This window comes from Oryzias latipes, chromosome 19, assembly GCF_053564925.1.
Source record: "Oryzias latipes strain Hd-rR chromosome 19, Olatipes_Hd-rR_3.1".
In the NCBI taxonomy this organism is placed as follows: domain Eukaryota; kingdom Metazoa; phylum Chordata; class Actinopteri; order Beloniformes; family Adrianichthyidae; genus Oryzias; species Oryzias latipes.
The window spans coordinates 19131790-19159256 of NC_136255.1; the positions used below are offsets into that span (position 1 = coordinate 19131790).

Sequence of the window (27467 nt, forward strand, 5' to 3'; positions counted from 1 at the left end):
TTAGAGATACTGCACAACTAATCTCAAAAAAAAATGTTTGTGTATTTTCTTCTTGTGTTTAAGAACGCTGGATCAGGAGTTGAGAGCATCCTATCGTGTGACCCTTTAAAGAACTAGTGAGCAATCATTTCCCAGAAACTACGCACATGATAGCTTGAGAGTGACCTCATGGCTACAAGTGGCAAAATCATTTTCCTCAAACCCCAAAAGTACGTAAGCACACTTATAGGCCAAGGTATGTCTCAAAGCTGCAAGTGTTTGTGTATTTCGGCATGTGTGTAGCAGAATGATTGCAATTTGCTGTGACAAAAGATAAAAAAGAATACAGTTTTTAAGACAACTAAATTAAATGTCATGACTTGCAAACAGGTTAGAAAATAATGTAATAATTCCATGTTGTTTAATTTATTTCCTATGGACTGTTGACTTTTGAAGTTTGTGCAATTAACCAATTTTGAATACTTGAAGTGGCTAATGCTTTTGATCCAAGAGCGTTGGCCACTTACAGAACAGTAAGTGCCAGAAACCTGCTGTTCTTTTCCAAGTAAACAAGATGTAAGCATTTAAAAAAAGGATAAACAAACTGTAGATCTCAGATCAAAAACAAAGATCTCCTCATTATCCTTGCTATTATCAAGCATTAAATTTTATAGCGCTGCGCCCGTTTTTATTGCAGATCACTGTCAATATAAATATGACTTTTACATTTTTGTTAAAAAATGGTAAGCCTCTTCGTTCGAGTCTTTAAACGACTTGATAACAATAGATGCTGTCCTTCACTCCTCAAATATGATGTCAACGGTTTATGGTTTGAAATCTTCACACTCGGTAATCTCATTGTATCCCATAAACCTGCTTTGATCCTAACACATACTTACACGTGTGCAAAGTCAGGAAAAAGACTCCAGGCCCTGCAATTGTGGGGCCAAACTCACAAAGGCTGACGTAGGATGTTATAATGAGTGTTTGCAGCTCTGGCTCAGGGCTTTAGTGTGCAAATGTGTATTTTTATACAAGGGGCTGCAATTTGTGTAGCCAGGTGGGTGGATCAACAGAACCCATTTCCTTGTCCTGGTCTTATAAACCCTCTGAACATGTGACTGAGTCTTGGGAGGGGAGTTAAGGGACCCAACATGGTTCTTTAAGATCAAGCCCAGCTTCACAAATGTCTAACTAGCAGTTTGTTAGGTCATCTTCAGAGCAAAGAACTACCAGGAACCTTGATGACAGCTGTTTGACGATGGAGTAGGCTGTAGCAGGAGCTAAAGCACCAGAGGAGAAACGGAAAGGAGGAGTCCAGGTAGGTGGACCATGAAGAAACTCGAAAGCAATTATTTTCAAGAAATTCTCATAAACAACTGCATTGCAACATTTCAACTAAAACAGTTATCATATGCTAAAATAGCTGTTAGTTTTCTGCATTAAATTGCATTTGTTGCGCCGTACTTTTTCCTTTAAGGCAATTGTGGATTTGGTTTTCATTTTAATTTGAACGTTTCCTGCCTGTGTCCTGCTCTAAAATCAGCTGAAAGACGTCAAGGGAAAGCACAGACCAACAACACAAGAAGATGCAAACGCTGAAAACAAGTTTTTTCTGCTCCCTCCTTTTCTGTTTTAAATGCTTCACGGAAGCCCGTCAACTGAGATTTGTCGTTGCTGTAAGTTTACCCACTTTTAGTCATTCTTTAGCAAACCTTTGTACAATCCTAACATGATTTTTGCTCTTGTTTTACATCCAGTTGTGATGGAACAGAACACATTGCATAAAATATGTTTGCATAATTTATTTGATTTAGACTATGGCTTAAACACAATCTGGCAGCTGTTTTGCAATATTAGGCATTTTTGTTGATGAATCATAAGCATATCCCTCTCAGACAGCAGCTTTGGTCATCAATCTCTTTACATGTGACACCAATGAATGTAGTAAAATCATTTAGGTATTTTTTTTTTTACATAGCATCAGTCCAAATAGAAAAATGTATTTATGTAGTCACTTTTTAAACCTGGTATTTATTTAAGTACTTGAGAATTCACTTGAGTGTTGAAAAAAAGAAAATTATAAAATGTTTCTATATGTGTTCAGACAGGAAACATATGGAATCACATATTTTCTATATATTCCAATAAATCTTTTGTAGTGATTAAGTTACGAAAGCATTCCAGTAAAAATCGTTTTAAGAAAGTCCTTGTCTTTTAAAAAGAAATGGATGTTTTTATTTGAATCTACAAATAGTTTACAGTCCTGAAACAAATAATAAACTTTAAGTGAAAATATGATGGATTAAGTGAGTAAATTAAATATCCTTTTTTTAAAAACTGATGAAATGCCCAAAAAATAAAAATCTCTGACTTTATAACAAAGATAATAAGATGATAATGTGCTGCACTATCAGACACTAAATGAACAAAAGCACAGAAGTAAAAGTCATGCACTGTAAATAAAACAGGTCCATCCATCTGGTATTGTAAAAGCAAACCCATGTCAAAGATGGAGGCATGTTTGTTAGGGAAGCTGACACTGGCAAGATTACTGTAGATGATAACCAACTTCAGCTCTGAGAGGCTGACAACAATTGAGTGAGTTTCCAAAACAGACTGATGCAGACTTTGAAATGTTTGTTGACTTCTCTTAGTAATGGTTGGCATTTTACAGTCAGACTTTACAGATGACTTCAGAGATCTCAGTGACCTCAGGAGTAAATCACATGCATTCATAATCCCTCTAATTGTAGCTGTGAATTGGGTCACTCCACATGTCTGACCTCAGGTTGATAATGGAAAAGGAGCTGATCCAGCATAGGTTTCAACGAACTCTAACTTGCTATCAATCCTGAGCTAAACTGTATTTTGACAATCACTTTCTAACCCACAACATCTAGTTAGGCTGTGTGTGCTTCAGGAATGAAGCATTTCTACTGCATGTAAGTCAATATAATATGATCTTTTTTTCACTTCTAAGGTCTTTCGGCATGGAGATAGATCACCCATTGAGTCATACCCCAATGATCCGCATGGAGAAGAAGTGTGGGCCCAAGGCTTTGGGCAGCTCACTGAGGTACACAATGTTGTTCTAGTAAAAAAAAAAAAAAAATTCTGATATCTTTGATTGAATTAAGACCTCAGATCAAGGAGTCAACATAAAATTCACAAATTTGAGGTTTGCAACATGCTTAATATTTACAAGGATATAGTTACTTAACATGGTGGACTTCAGAAGGTAAGTTCCTGGTGGTTACATAAGAGAAGGAGGAACATTTTTTGGTGTTTGTTTCGTTTTTTATCATGACTTGATTTGGAAAAAAGGAGAAAAATGAAAAATGTACCTTTCAGTTGGGGATGAAACAGCAGTTTGAGCTGGGAAGATTTCTACGGAGACGTTACAGTAACTTCCTCAGTGAGGATTATGACCACAGAGAGGTGGGTGAAATCAAAGTATTTTTTTATTTATAGATTCTTTGCGTGCATTGCTATATCTTCCCCCCTTTTTCTTCTCATCTCATCATGCTGTCATGCATTGCACCAGCTGCAATGGCTGTAGCTGCAAACACTAAGTCAATGAACATGACACATTATGGTGGGATCACAGCAATGGCTTTGTAATATGGTGAAGCATGCGGGAAGATGCAGCCCATGGGCACTCAAGTATGTACAATAAAGTTGGCAGGGTCCCTGGGCTCCAGGCTCAACACACTGTCATTATGAGAGTAGGATTTCTCCTTTTTTTCTTATTTGTCCTTGCTTTTTCTCACGTGCAATTCTCTCATTTCATCTCTTACTCTAAGCTTTTTGCTTCTTTAAATTCTTGCTTTGAGTGCTCTTTTCCTATTTTAAATTGCATGCATTCACCATTAAAATTTTTATTTTTTTCTATACCTGCCATTTAGTCTATGTCAACTCCTTTTTTTCATGTGTTGCCATGTTTGTTTTAATTTCACGAAAGGGGATAGAAAGTTGTGTCACATGGGCGTCCAAGCTTATCAGCTGGGTTTACTGTGTGTAAAAGCTGACACGGAGCGACAGAGTGATACAGACAAGCAAAGACTTATGTCAGAATAGATCACAGCGAGGCAGATCTTTCCCCCCCTTCTGTCTTTCATTCATTTGGATCTCCTCTGACTCCACTTCTCTGTTTGTCAGGCCCATTTCTCAGCTGGCTTACATAAATCAGCAGAGATATCAGTGTGTGTTTAATAATGTACATCCCCATATTCTAATTTTGGGTGTAATCATTTTAAATTTCTAATGACATTTCTGCTTTTTTTTTCTTGCTGAGCTCAATTTTCTGAAGCAACTGCTGAAAACTCTCAACTTCTGATGTAGTTGTATGTCCGGAGCACCAGCTATGACCGCACGCTCATGAGTGCCCAAGCCTGCCTTGCTGGTATGTTTCCCCCTGTCAGGCGCCCACCTCCCATCATGCCCCAGTTACTGTGGCGGCCAATTCCAGTGCACACCATTCCCAGGGTTCAGGACAAGGTAGGCTGCTGTGCCGCATAAATATTTCCTTTCTTTAACCCAGAAGCCATGCATAGTTAAATACAAAGCTTGTAGAAAGTCATCTGTTTGAGTTGAGCCTTTTTGCTGTCATAGAATACAGCAGGTTTCAAACTGTTTTTGCTGGAACTGCTGCAGTGTATAACATGAATTCTACTAATATCTTTATGTTTGTCTTGATTTTCAAGCTGTTAAAGTCACCTGGCAAAAACTGCCCTCGATTCAAAGCACTGATGATTGAAACATTTGAGAGTTTGCCCTACCAGAAGTTCCAGAAGGCACATAAGGTGAGATTGAGCTCTAAAGCTACATTTACATCGGAAATTTAATGCCTGTTTGGGAATGCACTAAGTGCGTGTTCCTGAACGCACACTTAGCCCATTGTGTTCAGGCTGGACAAGCAGGGAGGGGCTTTTTCTTCTTTTCTGTTGCCACTGGTAGCAAAAGGCTCATGTCTGCCATCTACAGTTGGACCAGGAAAAATGTCAAAGCGGTGCAAATCTTGCGAATCTTGCTCCAGGCTTTTTCTTTCACAGCTCTATTCTGATATCTGAAAGACTTGGTGTCATATGATTCCAGCCGGACACAAACCACAATTATTAATTAATCTTCCATGATGAATTTTTAAACAGTTGGCACAGTTGGCAGAGTTTAAACAGTGAATTAAAAAGGACGCCGTCAACATGTTACTACCAAATCTGAGTCCCTGATTGGTCAAAGTTAAACTGTTTAGACTTGCAAAGTTAATGGCCATTTGTTTTGTACATGCAGCCTGAAAACGGTTGTAAATCCATGAGTAGCTATGCAGGAATGTGGGAATTGTGGACACGGAAGCCCAAAACGCATGTTTGTGCGTTTGCATGGACATTTCATTGGAAGCAGCCACTTGAATGTGCTTTCCCGAGGACAGTGTGACTGCAGCTTCAAAGAGAGAATCTCTTGTGAACGCAGCTCAGATGATGTGCAGCATCACATTTCCAGAAGTCATTTTCCACCAGGCCCATGCAACTGAAAGTGTGAGAAAGACAAAAACTCAGTTTTTTGCTTTGTAAATTAGCTAAAATAGTGAATGCCCAATCCAAGTAAAAATATTTCTTTTAGTTGTTGCTGCCAACTCAGTCAGCACCTCTAGTGGACGTGTTAGTTATGCAGTAGACATCATGTCCTCTCGCTGTTTTTCTCAGGCATGGTGACTCCAGTGGCTACAAAAAGCTGCACAGTGCAATTTCTCCCACTTTCTCGCTGACACTAATTAACGGTTGGATTGAATTAGATAAAGAATTACAATATAGGGTTTTAATTAAACTGTGTCCCATGTGTTGCCTGTTAAGGTGGTGTCTGATATGAGGCCAGGGCGTACTTAGTTGAATTTTAACACCCTCTGCTGGAAGCAGAGTGCCTTCATGCTTTATGTAAAAATCCCATACTGGTGTTGTCTGACCAGCATCCAGCAAATTTTTAACTGTTTTGCCAAATCACATCAAATGACAAAGAACTTAAGTACGAATAAATATCGCAAATTAATGCTTTTTTGTTTGAATCAATTAATTTAAAGTTACGTTTTGTTCTGTTTCCTTGCAGAACTTTGTGGAGGAACTTTCCAACCACACCGGTTACCCTGTATCAAAGCTGGTTGGTAAAAAAATATGGAGGGTCTATGACACTCTCAGCTGTCAGGTGTGTCTCACAGAAGCCCTGAAATGCTTTTAGAGCTTTTCCCTTCCTTCCTTCCTTCCTTCCTTCCTTCCTTCCTTCCTTCCTTCCTTCCTTCCTTCCTTCCTTCCTTCCTTCCTTCCTTCCTTCCTTCCTTCCTTCCTTCCTTCCTTCCTTCCTTCCTTCCTTCCTTCCTTCCTTCCTTCCTTCCTTCCTTCCTTCCTTCATTTTCTAAATTAGGTTTTGTCCCTTTTGGGGTCACAGGGCTGCCAGAGCCTATCCTGGCCACTCGTGGGCAAAGGCAGGTTACACCCTAGACAGGTCGCCAGTCTGTTGCATGGCGCTTTTCATTTCCTGCTCTGTAAAATGTAAATCATCCTGTAATGTAAAAATGATCAGAAATATATTTTAGGCTGCAGAAAGTGAAATACAATGAGAGGAATGCAGCAATCTGCTATCCTACACACATTTCCAGTTCAGAGGAATTTAATCGGAATGGATGTGCTGGGAAATAATTTTCATACTTTCAGTCAGACATGAATAGGACAACACATGGAAATGATAATCACAGCTTTATTGTATGGGTAGATTCTGCATCAGGTTGAATACTCTCATTCGCACTTGCATAATGAGCATCTGTTATCTTTCAACTGGCTCCAAAAATAGATGGAGTAATAGAAATGTTATAATAGAGACACTGTAACCCTTTTTTTTACTATTTAAAACCTTGGTAAAGGGAATTTAAGCATATATATATATCTATATGTATTTTTTTTTTTTTGCAGAGAATTCATAATTTGACTCTTCCTCGCTGGGCCACTCCAGAAGTCTTGGATACCCTGAGAAGAATAGCATCCTTCGAGGTCACATACAGCATTTACAGTCACAAGCGGAAGGAGAAAGCCCGGCTCCTGGGAGGTGGAGATGCACAATAGAAGCAATTCATTTACAGCACCATTAGTACTGAAAAAATGAGAAAGAAAATAAAAAGAAAAAAAAGGGTCTCAAATGTGGCTGCTCAAGTGCTGGAATGAGATTTCCAAAGTAATATTGTAACGTACCAGTGGGAAAAATATGATTAGAAAACCAGGAGAAGATGCTCAGAGAGGTCAGAGGGTTGTATTTGTGTCTGTGGGATACTGAATTGCATTGTTGACTGTTAACTTACCAGGGATCCTACTAAATGCCATCCTGAGGAATTTCTCTGATGCTGTAGAGAAAGGGAGCAAGCTCAAATTCATCATGTATTCAGCTGTAAGTTTATTGTTTTGATACTTGCATTGTCTATTTTGCAAACTGGTATTTTATATTTTTAGAAAGACTGTGATGCTTTTGTTCTCTCTCTTTTTTTTAAATTCTAGCATGATTCTACACTCATCACCCTCCAGGCAGCTTTGGACATATACAACGGCCTTCTTCCTCCCTACGCTGCCTGTCAGCTCTTTGAGTTCTACCAGGAGTATGATGGGTAATGTCTTCTTTCCATTTTTTTTTTACCTCATGGACTTTTCTCCTTGCATATTAAAGTATGCTATCTAGGTCACACACATACACAGTCAAGCACACTCATGTTTCGTCGTTGCATTCACAAAACTTAAAAAACACTTTTTTTCACCTCTTAAATCCTGTAAAAACTAAGCATTTTGTAGCAAACTAAACTATTCTACCATAAAAGCCATCTAATAACATGCAAATGTTTGTCATGTCATTGTTTTCATCCAAATAAACTCACAGATCCTATTCACTGGAAATGTATTACCGCAATGAAACTTGGCGTGACCCCCACCCCAATTCTGTGCCAGGATGCAATGGGTTGCACCCCTGCCCATTGTCAATGTTCACTGAGCTGGTACGGGATGTGTTAGGAGAAGATATGGAGGTTGAGTGTGGCTTGAGAACTAAATGGTCGAGCACAGGTGAGGGGATTTTACATTTGCTTCAGTGCACAACACACATGTTTTGGCATCAAAGGGTTAGAAACTGAATATTGACAGAGACAAAATTGTTTGATTTTACAGGGGTCATTACAGCTCTTGCAGTGGCAGTTGGTGTCCTGGCAGTGGCGCTGTTGTTCAGTACAGGTGTGGCAATCCGTAGACGGAGAGGACGCTACTCCAGGGAGGTGTGAGAAAAGGACGGCCACAAATCTCATCACAGTGCCAAGGTTCTTTAACCACAGTGAAGAGCTCTGACAATTTGTCCTTTCTTTTCTGAATGTGATTGAACCTATAAGGGCTTTTTTTCCACTAAATTTTGTGTGTCTGTGTATGCAATGACAAAAAAGAGGGATGATCAATTAAAATGCAAGTTTAGCATCTGTCAATAAATTTTATTTGATTCACTCATTATGACTTTATGGTGACATTAACTCTTACGTCAATATTTGGTTATAATCACTTTTACATTGTTTATTTTCAGTTTCTCATTGCTTGTCTGGTTCTGTGGGAACTGTGGAAAACAGAAGAAAAAAAACATATTAGATTTGGTTACAATAAGCTCAAAAATATTATGTTTTGGTAGTTGGTGTGCATATGGTGAAGACAGCAATGATGAGCCACATTTAAAATGTTTGATTTTACCCCATGGAGGCAATTTGAAATGTGTAACAGACTTATTTCTACAATCTGAATGTTAGATTGTTTTTTAAATACAGCTTCAGCTGTCATCATAACCAAGGTAAATTTTTGTCATTATTGTTTATTACAGATTACAGTCGAACAACCAGTAAAGCCTTAGTCACGAGCACCCGTACGGGGGTTGACTCGAATGGGTCTTCCGTCTACACATGGAACAAATATGCATGAACGTTTTAACTCTATGGGCTCACTGAGCCATTTTGCCATTTTGTGCCAATCACTTTCCTACTTTTTACAGATTTGCCCATTTTTCAACTCGCATACAGCCCATATCTACCCGTAAGAGTAGTTGTGACTTTCCACTATCTTTGTGTCTCACCTCGGACAGCCAGCTTGCACTCCACTTCATCCTTGCCCAACTCGTTGACAGCCATGCAGGAGTATTTGCCTCCGTCAAAGGTGCTTGGCTTCCGAATGTTGAGGGTCAGCACTCCTTGGTTGTTCTGCATCAAATACTTGGGGTCCTCACCGATGATCATTTTGTTCTTCATCCACACAATCTTTGGCTACAATGTAAAAAAATAAATAAATGGGTTGAAAAAAATGCAAAAACCCTGCCTAGATCACATGAAAATATTGTAAATCACCATCTTATCAGACTGTTCCATCATAAATGTATACCTTGGGGAAGCCTTTCACAGCACAGCTGATGGCCATACTGTAACCAGCTACAACAGTTCTGTCCACCAGCGGCTGAGTAAACTTGGGCGCACAGGTCATGTCTTTCTCCTTGTAAGGGTTCCGTTTGTGCTCGAGGGCTACAAAAAAAAGGAAAAAAATTGAGTCATCCTGCACAAAAGTACTGCAGAAAAAGATTCATTACTAGCACAGAATGTAATTTGCACTGCAAACATAAACAGTCTACCCACACATGAAATATAGCGGTTGATGTCTTGCACATGCATTCGTCTTAAATACCTGTTTTAGAAATAACAGCTGTGTTCTTGCTGAGACCAGGCTCCTCACTTAAACCACAAAGGTTTTCACTGTAGACGCGGAATGAATATTCATTGCCCATTACCAGGTCTGAAACTGTGCAGTTTGTCCGTCTGTTATGGTCATAAACGGTGAACCATTCCTGGAGAACAGAAAAAATGAAACATATTACCAATAAATATAAGTGATATGTCCTTGGAAGGTATCCTCTACTTCAGTTTATTTTTCAAAGTAGCCCTAAATAATTATGGCCATTTAATTAAAGATAAATATCAATGCCATCCTCTATCACCTTGGTCTTCATGTCTGCTTTCTGGATGGTGTATCCGGTAATCTCACAGTTGCCGTCATCTTTGGGTGGTTCCCATTCCAGAGCTGCATTAAAGCCCCAGACGTCAGTGACTCTCACTTTTTGAGGTGGCCCAGGCTTCTCTGTTCAGAAGAAACATCTTTTAGCACATTCAGATTCCTAATCAAATACAAATTCCATTCGGGTTTTAAAAAATTTCTTTGTCAGAATCTTTACCAATAATTCTTATGTTAATGGTTGCTCTATCTTCCATGTTCTCAATCTGTAGAACCAGCTCATACGTTCCAGAGTGATCTCTCTCTGCTGAGCGAATGAAGAGGATGCTTTCCACGTGGGAGTTGTGGACATTGACCATCTTTGGGTCAATGGGTTTACCATCCTTGTACCAGGTAGCAACAGGTCGTGGCTTACCCTGAGGTCATGGAAGTGCCAGGAGCCATGAAAGGAAGGGACGTTTTGAAATGTCAAATTAAAAAATAAAAATAAAGTAGGAAAAAGTAACAGCGTAATTTAATGTATTATTCCATATTACTACAATCATGTTAGTTTGGGTTAACATGGCTGCTCAAACCTGGAATGGGATGGTCAGGTTGATCTTTTCTCCCACTGTCCTGATGTATTTTGTTCTCAGCTCACGAGGAAGGCGGATCTTTGGATGTTCTGGAGCAGAGATTGGTTTGCTATTAATACCAGGGGATAACATGCAGTTGTGACTGTGTTTATGGCTTGTTGAGAAACTCTGATGATTCTTGAATGTGGAGATAAAACACATTGAAACGATTGATTTTGATAAGAACTATTGCATCTGTCATACTCACCAACAATTTCTCGGATGGTGACGGGCTGTCCCAGGGTCGCCGGTGGACTGCGACCAGCAATGTTCACCGCTACCACCCTGAAGTTAATTTTCTCCCCCACAGGGAGGTCACGCACCACAAATCCCTGTCGTTCACAAAGATCCGTGTTAGCTTGAACCCATTCCGTGCCTAAGAAAAAAAGAAAAAGAGAAAGCAATAGTTTGAACATTTTGTCGTTCACTTTCTATCAATCTTTTTTAGTTAATAATCAAATATTAAAACCTGGTATGATGAATAATAAGCAGCATTGTTACCTCCCTCCTTGCAGTACTCAATGATGTAGCCGTCCAGACCTCCAGCTCCAATTTTCTCTGGGGCGAGCCACTTCAAGCTGCATGTGCTGTCTGTCACATCGTGGACGGTCAGGCGAGTTGGCTCACTAGTTGGTGCTGAAAGTGACAGGAAGAAAGACTTAGCGAAGATTAGCGAATGGCTGCCAAAGAGGGGTCGAGCAAAAAGGGAGGTACAGAAAAAGGTTCAGAAATAACAAATTAAGTTTCCTGGATAAATTTACCAATGGGCATGAAGGGCTTGGAGTTCAGACTTGGCTGAGACATGCCAATACTGTTAACAGCAAACACTCTCATCTCGTACAAAACTCCTTCAATCATCCTCTTGGCCTCGTATGTGGTTGATTCATAAACATCAAAGTTCAACCTTGTCCATCTGGAGGAACCTTTCTTCTTCCTTTCCATTAGGTAACCTGATGAGTTTAGAAAGCAGTCGCACATACAGATGGAGAAATGGTTTTTCAGAAAGAATTAAGATTTAGACTTCAAGGCACATCTAAAAATGTACCGTATGTGTTGTAAAGGTAAAAAATTCAATCTTCTACCTTTGATTGGCACTCCCCCGTCAAATTTGGGAGGCTCCCAAACAATAGTGGCACAGTCTTCTCCCACTCCAGTGCATTTAACATTCTCAGGGGGGTCAGGCACATCTAAATTGAGATAAAACAAAAGTTTTGAACTAGCACATTGGATGAAAGTTCATTTGAAAAAAAGGCCATTATTCTTCTCAAGGTTTTGAGGTGAAGGGCGGCCCCTTACCCACAATTTTCACAAGCAGCATAGCCTTGTCCTCTCCGGCTGGGTTGGTGACACAGATACTATAGTTGCCTTCATCATCTCTTTCTGCCCCCTCAATAACAAAGCAGCTAAGGTCCTTCCTGGACTCTACTCTCACGCGGCCTTCTGTCTCTGTGATTGGCTGAAATGAAATAAGGATTTTGGCCATTATTATCACATAGAGCACACAGCAAAGCAAAGAAAGGGGAGGAAGATTTACTTTTTATAAATACTATTAGTTTTAAAAAACTAAGACACAGTAAACATGAAAGTGGTCAATGTTGTTGATGTGAAATGTGGAATTTAAGAGTTAATTCATTCATTCATTCATCTTCTTCTGTTTATCCCTTTCGGGGTCATGGGGCTGCCGGAGCCTATCCCGGCCACATATGGGCGAAGGCAGGGGACATCCAGGACAGGTCGCCAGTCTGTCGCAGGGTAATTTAAGAGTTAAGAGTGCCTTATTTCAACACTTATTTTTATTATATTTCTTAAACAGATTATCCTTTTGTGGAAGAATAGCTTTAGGTTACAGTTGGATTGATGTCAATGTTTGCTTTGGAATGTTCAACACTAGGCCGATCAATTGTTCATTAATGTTATAATACCTTTAACTAAGTTTTAACTGAACGTCTTAATCATTCTGACACCTTGTGAAGGAAATTCGTTTGCACTGAAACTAAGAAACTGCTGCCAAAAAAAAGTCATTAGAATGTCATTTTCTTTGTACTTGTTGAAAATTATAAAATAAAGTCTTAACCTTTATTAATATCATATAAAAAATGGAAATCAACAATATCTGTTCTTGTCCATACATGCCATACATGTTTGAGTTAAGCAATACAGTTATTGCAGTAATATTTTTGCTTATGTAAGATGAACATTTTCAGTGATTCGTTGCATTTAGATCTTTAAATGTTAATCTTCTTTGTAATTCAGCCGCTGGTTTTAGTGAAGACTTTTATTTTGTAATTGTATGATTTCGTTTTTTACAAAAAATGTGTGCATTTGTATCATCATGTGTAGCATGCAGACTTCCCTCCCAAAGACTAGACCTGTTTTAAATTCTTACTTTTTCTCCTTTGGACCAAACCACAGTGGGGGCTGGTTCTCCTGTGATTTCAACATCCAGACGAAGTTTGTTTCCTGCTACTACAATAATAGTATTCTGGGAAACCATGTTTCCAGTGGTGTCCAGGTGGATCTTTGGGGGATCTGTGTTGCAGAAAAAGGAAATTCTCTGGATTGATGTAGAAAATCGAGATAATTCTGGGTATTTTAAAGCTACTTACCTTGTCTGGGGACATAATCGATCTTAATTTCTGTTTTAAGAGAGGACAAGAGTTGACAAGATTATTAATACAGTCATTAATGGACAACTCACAGTGTATAAATCACTGTGCCTCTCACCCAAGAAGTTCAGTTTAGCAGAAAGTGACAGAGCATATCCATCAGGAACAAATGTGTAGTCTCCAGCATCCTCTGGCTTCACATCATCAATTAACAGCCGGTGAAACCTGAAAAACGCATTTTAGTGCAGGATGAACTGAAAAGAGTCTGCTTTACACTGTTAAGGAAAAAATGTGTGTGTTTCCTCAAAGTCTTCCACACTGTTATCCTCACCTTCCGACATGAGTCATTTTAATACGTTCGCTTGGTAAGACCTCCACTCCGTCTTTGTACCACTTTCCGGTGACCGTGTCATCCGACACTTCACACTTGAACATCGCCTGTTCTGTTGCCCTGACTGTCAAATCGGCAATGTCCTGCAACACTTCCAGCTCCTTTTCTGAATAACAGTAGATACACAAAGAGACTCCATCAAGCAGGCAACTGACATGGGCCAGAAAACAACAGAGATTCATGGTGTGGACATCTTGTGCTTGCTGCAAAAGTCAAAAAGCATGAAGTTTTAAAAGGAAAATCCATATTGAATAACTGTTTATTGGTTGCACCTTCCACCTCCAGCTCTCCTTTGGTGTGACCTCCGTTTGTCCAAGCATGGTACATGCCAATGTCATCCAGGGTAGCCTCTAGAATAATAAATGTGTGCTTCTTTCCATCCTTTTTGAAACGGTACTTCGAGGATTCTTTGTCTTTGTGAAGCTCTTGATCCTCAAAGCACCTTGAAATTTAAAAGAAAATAGGCACAGGCTTTGCATTCAAAGGGAAATTACATTAATCTCTGTAAGACATATGTGCGTTTAAAAGGAACTGTTGTGTACGTGCTTTGATAAACAGATATTTTGAAGTGTAAGAGACTTTGTGGACATGCAATATTAATCAAATGCTATTGTATAACACATGGAGATTTGTTTTTTCAGATTAATGTTTTTTTAATTTAGTAAAATAGTGTGGGCTACACAAAAAGGACTGAAACAACACATAAAATATGAAATTTACTGACCACACGACATGTGCACCTTCCTCAGACACTTCAATCTCAAACTCCACTCTTTCGCCCACAACCACATGGTAATCATCCATCAGCTTAGTGATGGTTATTGGAGGCTCTGAAGTCACAACAGCATTTGTTAACACTTCACTTGTGCCATAACATTTTATACAATTCATGAGCGCGTGACTTGCAGCACGAGAGCACCTTTGACATAAACTTCTGTGGAACACTTGTCCTCCCCAACTACACACTCGTAAGCTGCATCATCAGACAGGTTGGCTTTGTTGATGGTGAGAGTTCGGACGTTCCCATTTGCCTCCATGACGTACCTTAACAAGGAATGTACCAGACATCAATACATGGTTTTCAAGCACATCCTCTCTTTATATTTAACTTTTGTCATGCTGGACAGGTCAAACTCTGGACCAAGTTTTCCATTTTCTCAACTTTAAATTTAGATGAAGGGGTCTTTTTCTGTGGGTGTGCATGCATTAGCATGCTTGCAGCATAAGATGTCTTGGCAGTGAGACCTGCTTAACCCACTGGGAGGCTTCTTGTGACTGCCTAAAAATAAAACCTGGTGATGGCAGAATCGTCTCCAAGTATGACTTTGTAGCATGGATAATTTTAGATGGATATTTTTGAAGCACTACCCATTATGTCCATGTAAACTTAGCCATTTTGGCCAAACGGCATTGGAAAATCTATGAACTTGATTAAGCAGTAGCATTGACTAAAACAATGACATAAAGACTTATTAGTGTGTGAGGATAAACCTTTGAGCACATACTTGGCTGAGGGTTTAATCTCCTGGCCATTCTTCAACCATTTGACCTGGGCGTTTGGATCAAGAACTTCACAAGACAGGACGATTTTCTTCCCTTTATCCACTGTGTAGCAAGATTCAAGCCTCTTCAGAAAAGCTAGAGGTACAGAGAGATATACGGTTTATCTATCACTTTAGAAAATCTTTGAACTCTTAGTCTTCTGTGGTCTTTTCTTCATGCATCAGATACTTCTTGACCCCCCCCCTTCATCCCTTGCTGACACGACTTACCCTCACTATGCTTTACTGGCTGTTCTTTCATCTTTTTCAGACGTTTCAGCATACCCCTCAGGTCAGTGATGCCATACTTAAAGGCAATTTTCTCATACTCGCTTGGGTGGGCACTTTTAAGCAATTCCCACACATCTGTCTCCGGTTCCTCTTTTTCAGGTTTCTTCTTTCTGTCAGTCAAAAAAGGAGGGGCTTGTGAAAAGGACTTCAGCTGCTTTTATTAGTTTGCAGCTAAAATTATAAAATTACTTCTTAGTGGCTTTCAGTAGGGCACTGAAGTCGAGTTCTCCATCGTCTTCTCCAGCATCCCTGTATGCAAAGAAACCCACATAAATTGCACTAAACCGTTGCAGCCAGGCACATCTTCTGCTATGATAACCCTTTAAGTAAAGTATACAGCAATATGCAAATGAACTAGAAAAAACCTGTTATAAATAGCCTGCAAATGCACTTTCCCTTTTTTGTTTTCCCAGCAAAGAGACTACTGACACAGCACGAATTGCAAAGCACTTACGCTCTCTTGAAAGCAGACAAAATATCTGCTTGCTCCTCCTGGTGTGCAGCTATATCACGAGAAATTGCAGAAAACACACATTTGTTACTGGACTGGATCAAAACAACAGTGCTTAAAGAAATGGAGACAGTCTTAGTGGGCCATTTACACTCACCCTCCACAGACACCTCAAAGGTGGAGCTGTCACATTTGTCTTTAGCTGTCACCTCACATCTATAGCCCCCAGCATCCCCTGGGACTGCTTTGACGATCTTCATTTCATAAGTGTAGATCTATGACAGAAAATTATGGTCAGTCAGTTTCCTTGGATATCTCTGGAATAGTGGGATCAGACCAAATGTACACACCTTAGTATTTCTGTCGTACGTTTCCTTGAATTGAAAATGTTTCCCAGCTTTGCTACCAAGGTCCAGCCACTTGCCCTTCAGCCACTTCATAGTGGGTTTTCTTGTCAGGGTGCTCGAGTCCACCTTGGCAATAATTGTGACGTCCGATCCTGCCATTGAGATTATGTGAGTTCAATACAGTAATTCTTGACATTTTATTTCTGGGTGTGTCCCACCTGCAACAGCAACTACATTGCTCTGTGGTTTCTCTACGAAGAGTCCAGTGAGCTGAGTTGACTGTGGCTCTGAAACAAAGCATTACAAAATGAAAGAAGTTTGGGAAATCCTTACATTTAGCAAATTATGTTCATGAAAATCACAAAACGTTTACGGTCACAAATGCAACAAAATAAAGCATACGACACAAACACAGCACTGCTAATGAACACACAAATTAAGTGAAAATGTGGTGAATTAAAACATGTTTCATGTTCTGTAGAAGACATGCAGGAATGTTCACAAAGCAAATTAAACATTTTTTTCTGGGCCAAATAGGTATGGCAGGATGAGTTGGCTCATCTTGTCCCTCCTAGACGATGAACAGAGTCTCTGTCTGGTAAGTCGGCCATGGTCAAGCCCTGCACTTGCCTTTAAGCCGTCCTTAATTTTGGCTAAGGACCCCGCTGAGGACCCCCGGTGTCAGTCCTGTGTTTGTGGTGGAGGCCTTCCCTGGTTTGGAGTAATGTTTCCTTGGGTTGAAGGGTTCACGAGTGTGTGTGATGAGCACACACTTCAGGAGCCTCCACCTCCCTTAGCCATTCAGGTCCTCAGCATACTGAACTTTTTTATTTCAATATGTGCGTGTGTTTTAACAATTCCTTATTAATTGTGGTTTTAGAATCTTGTAATAAAAATTAGTAACCCAGTCTCCTGGATCCATTTTCATCATGCCACATATAGGCTTTAGCTAGAATTTGCTAGTTTTTGAATGTCCCAAATTCCAACTGAAATCTGATAGAGAATAAATGCACCAGGCCCAATGTGTTCCACCAGCTGTACCCTTTCAAAAGTAAACATGCTTTTAAAGGACGTTCAGAAAGGATGACAGAGATTGACATTAATCTAATACATGGAGATTCTGCTTTGTTGGATTATTCAACATTCTTCAAGGCCATTTCTGAAAATGTGGTGTCAAGCGACACATTGTTTGAAAGACAATTCCAAAGTGAACATTACTGTTACATATGAGCGATGGTAACACATTTGTTTTTATTTCTTTAAGCTAATATCTTTATTAGCTTGATCTCAAATTCTACAAGTCTTAGTTTGCATTTTAATACAGATTTGTAAACAGTAACAAAAATCTGCTGTATTATGTGATTTGCCATGCCTTGATTATCTGACAAGCTGCAGATAGGTTATCATTTTTCTACTAATTACAATTTCACCATTTCAAAGACAGTTTTGTCCCATTTACAATCCATAAGATGAAATCATGGCAACATGTTCATGGAACCTCATCGTAACACATTGAGGCTTGTTTCAACATACATGTACCCCCAACTGCTTAGTTTGGCTGAGCTACAGGAAAAACAAGTAACTTATTTGACATATACAGTACTTAACCATAAGTCAAAAGACACTAATGCGTTAAACAATACTGTTTTCCTAAATTCAAACAGCACCGTTAATGGACAGTGTGGAAAAATGCCCAAGTTTGGAGTCAAAAATCACAAAAATCATTATTTTGTAAAATATGTAAATAAACACTGCACACAGTCAACTGTTGACACTTTTATTCATGATGACAAGATCATGAGAGAGATCTGTTAAGAAGCAAAGTAATCAACTATGTTGATGTTGATTACTGTTGATTTGATCATAAAACACCAATTAAACAATTTGAAAAACTTTGAAAACTTCCCTTGGACTGATCTTTTTGTAAAAAAACGAAAGTACATCACACCTCAAACGGACTTGTTTCAGTTTGTTTTTTTTTTAAAGTCCCAGCGTATTACTGACACAATATCTACAATGTATAGCATTTTTGTGTTGTCAGCATCTCAAGACGCTGCAAGACGAAGCTGCAAGACGCAAAAGATTGTTGAAGATTGTTTTAGGTTGTGGCATGAACCAGCTGAAAGTATTCAGTAGCAATCTTCAAGTGATGATAATCCTCACAGACACTATACCCCAGCAGATAGGGTTGTAAACAGTCTTGGCATGCTAAGCCCTTCCCGCAGAAATTTTACTCTCTAAAAATGTGCTGCAATGTAGTGCAATACCATCTGACGATCCCAACATGTCATAAACAAATCATAAATTTCAAAAATAGAAGCTAAAGTAGATTTTGCACATGGAATTTACTTGCCTCTGTAAACACACACAGCCTTCTTACAGTGTACGGTAATAGTTAAAACTCTATTATATTATATTTTGCACAAAATCCTTTCTCTTCCAATCATTTAAAAAAGAAACAGCTTTCTAAAAAGGTTTGTGATGGGTTTAGTATTTGAATAATGGCATATTGACCAATTTGTGAAGATAAAACAATTCTTCTGTCTCATTTTTTTATTTTAAAACTGAGCATTTTTGACTAATAAATAATACACAGAGACTACGAATTGATTGTTAAACAGATACCTCTTTACTGGTTTTTATTTTTCAGGTCTGAATGTTAACTAATGGGACCACTTGGTGAACAAGAGCTGTTGAGGATTTGCTGAGACAAATTTTTTCTCGTGCCATTTCTGAGCAATAGAAAGTCACTTTGGTGGATTTGCTGGTTATCTGCCACCAGCAGAAGGATTCAACTTTTGAACTTTATTAGTATTAATTTCCCACAGTTTTCTTTTGTATTTTGACTTTTCTTTAATTTCAGGATGTCGTTAAAAGAAAAATCAAATCATGACTGTTCATAAAATGATAGGTTTAAGATTTTTTTTAACTTTTATTTGGTCAAACCTAAGCTCCTTTTTCATTTTTTTGTTTGGGTTCTATAATTGTTTGGTATCTACGTTTCTTTGAAGCCACTTTTGGGTTGATTTTCCAATGAATTTTTGATCCATGCACTGTTTGAGTTAAAGACAGAGGCAACCACCATTGATAGTGCTCTGACTCTTACATTGTTACTTGCATATAACTACAGTTCACTTTTGTCCTCTGGGAAAATGTTGCAAAAGCAGGACTTGCAGAGCCTACTTTAGTGATGGACAGTCATTGCAACAAAAGGGGGATGCAGGAAAAAAAAACAGAATCAGAAAAGGCTGTAGTTGCATTTCCACATTTTATAGGGGTGACATCCTGGGCAAACCCAAGATTTTACATTTAATGGCCTAATGCTGGTTGTTTTAGATCTGTTTTCTTGGTGAAAAGGTTTAACAGAGAAGTGACCAATCTCCTCCATGAAGCAGCCATGATGTGAAGACGCATTACAGGTTAGAGAAGGCTGCTCACCTGTCAATTCCCTTTCAGAACTGTCATCTGCATGGCTGCCCCATTAGTGATGTTAGACATGTTCCTGTATTTCATTTTACAAGGTTGAACCGCTGAATTCTTATCATGTGATAATATGCTCTACAGAAGATAAAATACTTCTCAGAAGCCATGACCTACTCCTATCAGTCTCACACAAGGGTCCAAATGTCTCTGTTTACCTCTTAACTATGGAACCTTTCACAGACACTTGAAAGTCCCCATAAGTAATCAGTAGCTCTCCATTCGCTGAACCCTTGGCCCTTTCATATCTTCTAACCAGCCATTCATCTTCAGATTTTTGGCTGCTGGATCCAACCCTGTTGGGCAAAGGCGGGGCACAGCCCAAACAGTATTCTCCTGGTCAGTTAGCAGAAAGCAGAGTTTGAACTCAAGTGTCATCTTGAAGAACTTCGACAGGTGCAGTTTACTGACAACAACAGCGGTCTTTCAATTTCATTATAAAACCTGAGCTGTAAAGCCTCAGCATCAAACTATTGGCAATGGATTTAATGAGCTGTGACCTTTGAAGCAAAACTTAGAATAGGGACTTAACCATCAAACATGTTATCTAATTTAACAGAATTGACATAACAGGAACTTTGGGTAGTGTAGTACTACAAATACAGCTCCTGTTGTTGTCTTACTTCAAGGTCACGAGATAGAATAATTCCTTTCAAATTTCTACCTGATTAGACATCTGAATATTTCGCATCTATAATCATTAAAATTAAATTAGAAAAAAAAAACTCAGAGCAGCCCTTAAGGAAGTTGTCAAAATTATTTCAAATAATTTGTTACACTTGCTATTACATTTTATACATCACTGACAAAGAAATAGTTTAGGTGACATTCACACGTTCTAAGTATGTTTTGGTCTTTTCTTACCATCCCCACCATCGTCTGAATCTGCAGCAGACACGGAAGCAAACGAAACGGAAACAGCAACGATGAAGCAAAAAGCATAAAGCACAAAAACTGCAACTTTGACAAACACGGCTCAGATAAAAGCACATGCAGTACAATGAGTCTATTGATGCAGTTGTGTTGTTTCCTGCAGTAATAAATGAATACATCGTTGTATAGCTGAGGCAAGATCAAAAGCTCTATAAACAAAGAGAATCAATAATCGATAAACAACATTGTTAGAGCAAACATGGATAAAACAAAAATCACTCAAAGGATAAATAATTACAATAAAAATTTTAACTTGCTAAAAAACAAGTGTCATTCCATTTGAAATGATCACAATTTCAGAATCTAAAGTCATTCCAAATACATTTTTTCATTCCAATATTTATGTTTTAGACGTAATAAATCAATAGGCACACATGATGGAACATGTATGCACTCCCGTGTGCATACATGACATTAATCATGAAAGTGCATCACTCCCAGGACAGTGACTTACCTCCATCTGCTGGGGGCGCATCTAAAGAACATTGAGGAAATTAGCTAAAAATACTAATATGCAGAGGGGTTTTCAGGATCTTTTATTTCATTTTGGGAACAAAAATTGGTCTTTAGAAATTCTCAACACCATTAGTCATCCACTAGCTTAATGGTTCTGTTTCAAATGGCACTGCAAAAACCCAAAGCAAAATGACTTCAGTACCACAAAGTCTAATCAAAATCAATGTTAGGTGTAAAACATGTAAAAATGCACACATTTGTGGTCAGTCACTGTCAGTGAAGAGTAGAGGTGTTGTTAAGGAAGGGGCTTTAACTTAAAAATATCCATCACTAAAATGACAATGAAGACTTAAAAGATACAAATTATACCACACATTTTGAAACATGTATGCATTCAAGTGCATACATTCAGATGTTTATGGAATCACACATTTTTACACAATATGTGGCATGTGTGGTCAGAGCATCCATATGCAATCACTGTCAGTGTAGTGTCTTACCTCCATCTGCTGGGGGTTTATCTAAAAGATGCATAGAACGACCTCCATATTATTTAATTGCTTAAAGGAATTCAAAGAAGGATTGAATATCACATTGTTTTGCAAATGCCATTTGGTTTTTTAAAAGAGGAGGAAACGGAAATTGTATATTTGTGAACAGAATTCATGTATGGGTGTGATTGAACTGTTTGACCCAAATGGGCAAACCAAATACAGGAGTTCCAAGAATTAAATTTTAACTCTCTTGAGAAAAAAGTAGGTTTTATTGCTTCTTATTAACATGCAATAAAACATAGAAAGAAAAAATACATGTAAACTTTATTTTTTTGAGAATTCTTAAAAGAAAGTAAGAAAAATATTTCTATAACCTTTTTTTAGCTGCTCCGTTTATTTAACATTCAATTGGATAAACTTATAGGTCAGTTATTTCACTCATTTGCACCTTAGCTCATAATTTTGCAGAACTAAATCCCCTTTACAACTAAAAAAAATTACTTTTTCGACTCTGATCGACTCCACAACTCAAATTAAAAACTTGTAAATGCAAACTAATTCTTCTCTCTGTCCAGCTCCCTCCTAAAGTGGGATAATAGGTGGTTCTCCTTCTATCTGTGCTCTCCCATGATTTCAACATGGTTGAATGAACATTTTCACTGATGATGTCATGCGCCGCGAAACATGTTCTTAGAGAAATGCCCCACACGCCATTCATCACAGTTGCTGATAATAGCATGTGAAAACTGAATGAAGATACTCTCCTGACATGACGTTTACCTAAAAGCAGAGATGTGGTGCTCAGTGGGCTATGACTCATTGGAATTTGGAGTCTCTGTTTGCTCAATGCAAACAGCTGAGTTAGCAACGTGAGAGAAAAAATGGGAGACACTAAGTCTTATTGCTGGGATAATCTGAAGCGCACGCAAAGTCAGTCAGAAAAATAAAAATGACTCACCCTGCCCCTCTGGTTTTGCTGAAAAAAAGAGAAAAAAAGGATTGGTGACATTTATAGAAGAACATTATTCACTCTATCAAAATATACAGCAAAAAAAAAAAGGTATTTGTATTTAAAGAAATGTTGCGTCAGCATCTCTTTTGATTCCACTCCATTTGTGGGGTTCAGGCGCCTGAAAGTAGCAGCTATAAAATAGTTTTCTGAAGAGTTCAAGCCCATATCAGATGTCACGCTGACGCTGATAATCCCAACAGTAAATCTAATTTATGGCCTGATAAAATATGAAAAGAACCCTCTCTTAACTCTTTACCAAACTGTCTTGGCTTCAAAACCATCATTTTCATCTCATACGGATGACTTAAAAACTAAAATAGAGAGTATATTTTCATTTTCATCTTTTTCAAAATGCAGCACTGTGGGTGTTATTGTTGAACCCTATCTCTGGTAAAAAGAAATTCTTCACTAAAATAGAGACATATAATATATCCAACTCCCCAAGTGTTCCTGGGAGGTCAGTGAGGGGGCTGCTAAAGGCCAGGGACGGTTTCTTATGACCTCCCTGAAGTCATGCCACATTCTCTAAAGTTGCACACAGTTGCCTTGAATAGTGTGGCTAAACTGACTATGTGCTTTACTCTCATGATTGTTATACATTATTAACCCAAAAAGCTGCTCTTTTTGATTGATTCTGCAGTAAAGAATTACATTTTGGAAAATGATGTGAAGGGTTTCATGTACTTTTTCCAATTTAACATCATATACGTTTGCTTTGCAGTTGAGTTATATATATGAACATAAAAGAGATTCTACACTGCATAGCAAGAGTGATGTAAATTTTTTATACACCTTGTCAGAGGATTTACCACCTGCACTGAGTGCAAATCTACATCAGCATCTGCTATGATGATCCACATGGGATAGGAATCTCGACTATCTCGAGCAAGTTTGGGGTAAAACAAGGCAGTGCACTTCTGAAAAGCTGCTCCTCACAGCCTGTATGATCCTCAGAGACTACGATATTTCATGTGCAAGGTTGTGGGACATACACAGCCTTTCACATGAAGCTAATATCATTTTTTTTTTTTTGCTGTGTTGGTATAAATACAAAAAGGTTGCAAATATGCTTGTGTTCTCTTAAGGGAGTGAATTCTTTTTATTTTCTTCTGCTTGTGGAAGTCAGTTTTTCTGCTGCAAGCCTTCATCCTTGTATCTCCTGTATCTTGCACTGACAGTCAGATTTACTGTGTATTTAATGACTTGACATAAAGATAGATATTGGGTAGCAGGGCTAACGACAACCTGCAATTTTATGTACACTAACTGTTTACAGTGATAATTTAGCAATAGAAGGCAAAATGCTACTGTCTTTTTTTTAATCAAAAATTCTTTTCTTTGCAGATGATGTTACTATTTTTATCATGAAAACCATTTCCAGCAAATATTTCATTTATGCCAAATATTTAGTAAATTGTGTATTTCTGATGCAAAGGCCTAATGTACCTAGTGACAGATATTCATTAATTAAGATAATTTTGTTTTTGTTTATTTTCTCTTTTGCAAAAACAAGAACAGTTTGGAAAGTGGTTGAAGGGACCCCCTATTGCTGTCATGTTACAGCCTCCTTCACAAGACTTTGATCCATTCAGCATTCACACTTGTGAGGATCAAAGGCCAAATGTCTGAGAGTGACTTAAAGACAAACTCATTCATTCATTCAAAGAGGAAATTAATCATATCATCAATTTGCATTAAGGTTCATGTGTCTTGACAAAGATGAACCGTTCTGAGGAAGTGGAAAAGCTTCACAGAGCAGTCATGGTTCTATTTTCCATCCCGATGTTTCATCAAGACACAGCGATGAAAGGAATTATGACCATGTATCATATCATATCTTCTGACCTCTGGCTACAAAACTGTCAAACTTTTGATTGACTGTTCTGAAGTGGCGCCAAATTCAGCCCAGAGCAGCAGGCCTGCTAATCAGGAAGGAACTCTCTGCGTAAAAGCAGCAGATTACATAATGATTTATATACGTCAGAACAGCAGAAATGGTCAAGTAAAACCTGATCCACCTGGGTGGGGATACAACTAGATGAACTTAAAAGGAAAAAAAAACGTGCAAAATGTCAGTGCTTCATGTAGAGTATTTTTAGCTGCTTGGAGAGGGCAGGATTTGGCTTCTATTGAGTGAAGCGTTTCAGATAATGTTTCAACTCAGCTTGTTTGTGTAGGATGAATATAGCCTTTTGATTAATTAGGATTTAACTGTAAAAATCAAGAAGTCTAAGATGAAAATACTGTTGTGTGAGATCATATGATACAGCACCTTTTAAATAAAAAAACATATTTTGCTTTTAATATATTTAAAGTTAATAAATCCACTAAAATCTGTTGCTCATCCTGGCTGTAAGCCATTAATTTGTCTCTTTGGTATCTTCCACCATTGCACATTTAAAACTGCTCGATACTGTTTCTGTGCTTGTCAAGCAGATGGTTAATGACAGGGAAGGGTGTATGAAGAACTGCATTTTACTTTTCACTTATTTTCCCTCTTTATAGATATGTTTTTCTTGCATAAAGAAGTTTTAACACAATGTCACGTAGCCAACTTTAAAACTTCTGCCTGCAATCATGAACTAAACCAGTAATTTTCAAATGCGTATCGATTATATTTGTAATTTTTCCATTTAAATTGTAGTTTCTTTTTACATGTTACCTGACAACGGCTGCTTCCTCAAGGCTCTTCTCAAAATCTCAAGTTTTGTTTTGACCACGTTAGCAAACAGCTGGTGGGTTGCTGAGGAAACTTAAGCCTTCTTAATTATTTCAAGTATTGGTAGCTTGTTAATTTAGAAACAGCTGCAAACCAAGGACAGGGAAGGAACCTACTTTACCACAGTTACTTGTAGTTCAGTTAGTGTTGCATTTGAGTGACATCATGATTTATCATGATACAAAGTAAGTTTATATCTTTAGGTTTAGACATTTAAGATAAAATAAGTATTGTGTGAATCACCTCAACATAATTTAAGTGTGAAGTTTGACAAAAAGGTAAACAAGCAACCTTTATTTTTTAAAGGTAGATCAAAATGGAGAATCACAACAATAAAATGTGGATTATTCACTTTCTGCAATTTACATATCACCTGTGATTGAACCTGTAGAAAATAAATGGGTACATTTCCCATAAAGTAGTACCTCCTCAGAGAGGAGCACTACTTGCAAAGCTGTTGCGACACAACAGTTCAGAAGGATTGCATCGTGCTCAGTGATGTGGGACTTCCTCTCTGATGTCATTTACACACAGGCAGTGGGTGCCTAACAACAGGCAGCGGAGCAATTTTTGACCTTCGAAATAATAAGTTCATTAATAAATATTAGAGTAAAAATACCTATAAATGTTGTCATTTTAGTTGATTGCTGTTGTTCCATGTTGTTTCACCTTTTTTGCACTTGCAGTAAATATAAACATTTACTTTTGGTGATGTGGTGCATGGCTGTGGGAGGTGGTTTCTAAGTAACCGATTCAACTTTTTTTAATTCACTTTTGTCATTATCCATCAGTGCTTTCAAAAATGCAAATTATATTACCTAAACTTTTTCTTTTTGCACTTTTTGTGCAAATCTTTCATGCAAAATTCAATAATAGTTCTTTTTTATGCATATTTTAGTTTGGTAAAAATCATTACAGACCAAGTAAAACTCAAGCATCAACACTGCAACCAACTCTTGATAATAATTACTATAAATTATGCTCTAGTCTGCATACCTTCAGGGACTGGCTCAGGCATGGTTATTCCTGTGTCTTCTCTTTTCTGCGAGATGACTGAAGGCTTGTGGGCTTATTCCTTTTATTCCTCTCCACTCAGTGTTATTCAAAGCTTCTCTGGAACTTAAGTCACCCACACCCATCAGAGAGCAAGAAGGTCCAGGGGGAAGGATGACACTTTTGATTAGTTCACCAATGGCAGCAGTCAGAAGTGTGACACAATGCAAAGGGAAAGTGGTGAAAAGGTTTTGCAGAAGTTTAAATTTTGTAGGCTGACTAAATCTTGTTGCTTTAATTTAATTCAAGTATATGCGGATCATCCTGAGAGGAGCAACAACTGATCCACTTTTTGACACGTTATCTTGAGTCCTGTGGTGCCACATTAGTTTGTCAATTATCTCTCCTTACAGCTGCAGTGCGAAAAGGATCAGTGAGTGTTTGAAAATAAACTTAATACTTTGCTAGACATGTTACACTGGCTGCAGAGCAGAAAAAAAACTCTGATGGACAGTTAGCTATGATTTTGAAAAGTAGTAAAAAGTTAACTTTTTTCTGTTATAATTGACTTCTATTTAAAGAATATTATTTAGAATATTATTTAATTCTAAATATATATTTTAAATATTTACACAATTTTTTTTAAATACAGACAGTGCACAAATACTTTAAAAATATCAATCATTTTTAATCCTTATTAAATGTTTCACACTATATTTAGTTAGAAGCACCTTAATAATTATAATATATCTAAGATAAAACAATTAAAAAGCCAATTAAAAATGCTAAATAGTATGCAATGGTGTGAAAAGTTGTAAGATTTTTGGTGGTGTAACTGGAAAAATATGCTGGAATAAAATAACAAAAAGTTTAAGACACAATAATATATTGCATTTAAATGATTAAGAAGCTGCATTTAAGTGTAGTTTTTAGTAAGAAAGAAAACTAGGACTATATAACAGCTGAATTTTTCTAAATGAGGCTGAGTAGCAACTTAGAAAAATGCTTTTTCCTTAGCAACCATTGAGGATGTACTGAAAAGGGTTCATGACTGGATAAATATAGAGCCTGGTATAACAGCAACAAAAGCTTCCATATCACTGCAGATGGC

The 27467-nt window shown here is 38.0% G+C and overlaps 2 protein-coding genes across 8 annotated transcripts; one reads left to right on the forward strand and one right to left on the reverse strand.

The window, feature by feature from the left end:
• The first annotated feature begins 84 nt into the window (after positions 1-84).
• LOC101160600 (testicular acid phosphatase homolog) lies at positions 85-8573 on the forward strand. Of its 2 annotated transcripts, XM_078937346.1 has the most exons (13): positions 85-209; positions 1189-1300; positions 1526-1658; positions 2963-3058; positions 3334-3420; positions 4324-4479; positions 4686-4784; positions 6079-6174; positions 6936-7068; positions 7322-7404; positions 7512-7618; positions 7885-8066; positions 8169-8573. In XM_078937346.1, the coding sequence occupies exons 3-13, from the start codon at positions 1569-1571 to the stop codon at positions 8276-8278; spliced, it is 1239 nt and encodes a 412-aa protein (XP_078793472.1). In that variant the 5' UTR covers positions 85-209; positions 1189-1300; positions 1526-1568; the 3' UTR covers positions 8279-8573. The 2 variants fall into 2 exon arrangements, with proteins under 2 accessions (XP_078793472.1, XP_011486395.1); XM_011488093.4 differs by lacking the exon at positions 85-209 and having other exon boundaries at positions 1128-1300.
• On the reverse strand, positions 8459-26997 carry mybpc2b (myosin binding protein Cb). 6 transcript variants are annotated; one of them, XM_004080332.5, is made up of 31 exons: positions 26360-26997; positions 22591-22608; positions 21639-21659; positions 21137-21157; positions 20614-20634; positions 16488-16556; positions 16273-16421; positions 16080-16197; positions 15926-15974; positions 15661-15720; positions 15412-15581; positions 15145-15277; positions 14559-14683; positions 14364-14469; positions 13912-14081; positions 13580-13745; positions 13367-13473; positions 13249-13278; positions 13029-13171; positions 11939-12098; positions 11725-11829; positions 11404-11592; positions 11144-11278; positions 10851-11018; positions 10604-10692; positions 10249-10444; positions 10015-10154; positions 9705-9864; positions 9408-9544; positions 9106-9292; positions 8459-8598 (listed from the first exon to the last, which is right to left on the reverse strand). In XM_004080332.5, the coding sequence occupies exons 1-31, from the start codon at positions 26379-26381 to the stop codon at positions 8573-8575; spliced, it is 3390 nt and encodes a 1129-aa protein (XP_004080380.1). In that variant the 5' UTR covers positions 26382-26997; the 3' UTR covers positions 8459-8572. The 6 variants fall into 6 exon arrangements, with proteins under 6 accessions (XP_004080380.1, XP_011486399.1, XP_011486397.1 ...); XM_011488097.4 differs by lacking the exon at positions 21639-21659; XM_011488095.4 differs by lacking the exon at positions 20614-20634.
• Positions 26998-27467: the final 470 nt, after the last annotated feature.